The sequence below is a fragment of the Perkinsus marinus genome, assembly GCF_000006405.1.
Source record: "Perkinsus marinus ATCC 50983 genomic scaffold scf_1104296972806, whole genome shotgun sequence".
Classification (NCBI taxonomy): Eukaryota; Perkinsozoa; order Perkinsida; family Perkinsidae; genus Perkinsus; species Perkinsus marinus.
Window position 1 is genome coordinate 14,044 of NW_003201665.1, and position 2,777 is coordinate 16,820.

General features: G+C 42.0%; 1 protein-coding gene across 1 annotated transcript; it reads left to right on the plus strand.

Annotated features, from left to right (window-relative positions):
- Nucleotides 1-40: 40 nt before the first annotated feature.
- Pmar_PMAR000614 (hypothetical protein) lies at nt 41-2,470 on the plus strand (the record flags this gene model as incomplete). The annotated part of the gene is made up of 8 exons (XM_002766478.1): nt 41-91; nt 604-717; nt 774-842; nt 896-978; nt 1,024-1,140; nt 1,453-1,592; nt 2,144-2,328; nt 2,372-2,470. The coding sequence occupies 8 exons, from the start codon at nt 41-43 to the stop codon at nt 2,468-2,470; spliced, it is 858 nt and encodes a 285-aa protein (XP_002766524.1).
- Nucleotides 2,471-2,777: the final 307 nt, after the last annotated feature.

Genomic DNA, 2,777 nt, shown 5'->3' on the forward strand with positions numbered 1-2,777 from the left:
AATAGGACTTCGTGACGAAGGGGCGGAGCTCACTGAGTCCATGGACTCAATCGATGAATTTTACATAGGTCCAGCCCGGTTCGATTCCCGGGTAGGACATTTTTCCGACATTAAAATCTTTCGAGCTGTTCGCATAATCGAGTTTTTGTCTTTAGAGGAGTCGTTTGATTCATCTGGTGGCCTCTCACGCTCTGTAGTTAACGAGTATTTTTGCACGCACGCACAACGCGAAAGTGCATGTTGTTCGCTCGCTCCGCAATTTTTCCGCGGAAAAAATTGTGAATTTTTCCTCTTCATATCACGGGTGAAATTGAATATTTTTTTCAGTTTTTTGAATTATAATGGCCGTTTCAATTTGCTATCCCACCTGCTTCGACTGTGCGGAAATTTTATTTTCGCGACCGAGAGAGTCTTCAAGCCGATCCTCGTCACATGTAATGATAATCGATCAAGTGATCGATTTGTGAATTTTTTTGGGGAAAATTATCGAAAAAATACGTTATAAAAACCTGTAGTTGGTGGTCAAAAATAATATCTAAATTTTGGCGTTTTTCGAAAATTTTTCGACTTTTTCAGAAATTTTCGTGAAAACTTTCTGTTCAGGACCGTTCCGTTATTGCCGCCCTACACAGCGCTGGTGGCTTCGATGGGATCAGAATTTCGGGTTACCTCTACAAACAGTCGAAGTTTATTAAAACGTTCCGACGCAGATATTGTGTAGGAAATATTCCAGAATCGCTTCGCTCCGCCGATTTTTTTATTGAAAAATTTAGTGTCTAATTGGTGATAAGCTTTTCGCATTCAAGCGGCCGGAAGACCTCGCGAGGGGATCCTATACGGAGGTGAGAGGCGTTGAGGAAATGCAAGATTGGTCAAGATGAGCAAGATTTGGTAGGTGTTGGAATTGGAGAGCGCTGACTATCTAGTGGAGTGGGATGTTGTCCCGAATATTCATAATGTGAAGCAGATCGAGGGGAAGTACCTTTTTGGGCCTACTTTGAATCTTGTATGGTTGAACCTAAGATACGCCTTTGAAATTGGCACGAATGCGGAGACTCCTGCGAGGAGGGAATGGATGTTTGCAGTTGATACGGAAGTTGAGCGCAGACGTTGGGTGCACAGTCTGGGGAGCTTTTGCAAGTGAGCAGTGGTGGAGTAAGAATATATGTAATCGCTTTCCTCACCTGTTGAGCTCAGAAGAGTTTCCTATACAGTGTTGGAGTAGGAATATATGTAATCGCTTTCCTCACCTGCTGAGCTCAGAAGAGTTTCCTATACAGTGTTGGAGTAGGAATATATGTAATCGCTTTCCTCAACTGCTGAGCTCAGAAGAGTTTCCTATACAGTGTTGGAGTAGGAATATATGTAATCGCTTTCCTCACCTGCTGAGCTCAGAAGAGTTTCCACACTGGAGCAAATCGATCACGTGATCGATTTTGATGATATTTTTAGGCAAGTCTGGCGTCCTGATGAAACAGGGTTGGAAGGTCAGTTGAGAATCTTGCGAGTGAAGGCGATCGAAAATGTGCCAAACAAAACGTATCTTATGCACAGTGACGGTCGGGCACCGGTGATTGAAGATTCTGATAATTGTAATAACGACAGGAGGGGAAAATCAGTTTTTCTTGGAAAATTTTCCAATTTTCCCGGAAAATTTGGAGTTTTTTTCTCTGAAAAATTAGTGATAGGAGCCTAAACGCATCTCATTCACACTGACGGTCGGACAGCGGTGATAGAAAGTTCTGATGACTGTAATAACGAGAGGAGGGGAAAAAGGGGGAAAGGTTTCTCTTGGGGAAATTTTCCAATTTTTCCGGAAAATTTGGCGTTTTTTCTCTGAAAATTTGAAGTTTTTTCTCTAAAAATTTTTGTGATATGAGCTCAATCGAGACGTATCTTCTCATGCACAGTGATGATGGGGCACCGTTGGTAGAAAATGGTGGTAATTGTAATAACGACAGGATGGGAAAAATGTGGAAAATCTGTTTTTTTGGCGAAAAATTATTTTTTTACGGGAAAGGTTGTGTTTTTTTTCCAAAAATTTCGCCGGAAAAAACGGAAAATCAGTTTTTTCAGCAAAAAAAATGAATTTTTATGGAAAATTCAGTGTTTTTTTCTGACGGAATAATTGGTTTTTTCTCAGCCGAAAATGGCTTCCCCTTGCCGTCGCTTTCAACAACCAGTGGACGGCGGGAATCTTCGGACGAGCGCACAGCGAAGATTCGTGAAGATTGCTCTAATGTTGATGATAAAATTATTGACCTCACCTGCTTTGCTGATCAAAACCACACTTGCAGCATTTGTTTCAAAGACTTGACTGATGAAGAGGTGAGTAGAGCGCGCGCGCCCTGATGATCGATTTGTTTCACAGGTATGGGAGCTCACTTGTGGGCATTACTTTTGCTTGGATTGTATCAAGGAGTGGTCGAGGTTCAAGCGCACCTGTCCTGTGTGTCGTGAAGTATTCTAAATCGATTATCAGGGCGCGCGCTTTTTATAACATAATCTGAGTATACTTGCTTTAGTGATAGGAAGTGCCTTTTGATGATAGGTATGACATGTGCTGTAAAATTCCGTCACTGCGCCACAAAATTGGAGTCTGTCTTGTTATTTCTACTGTAATAGAAACTGCACATTTGGTGGAAAATTTGGTGGCGCAGGCGGAGCGAAGCGAAATTTATTTTACTTTTTTCTTCCGAAGGGTGTCATTGATTATTTGGGCTGAGCTGATCGGCGGGTGGTTCGATCGATTCGGATATCATTGAGTTATTGAGTTA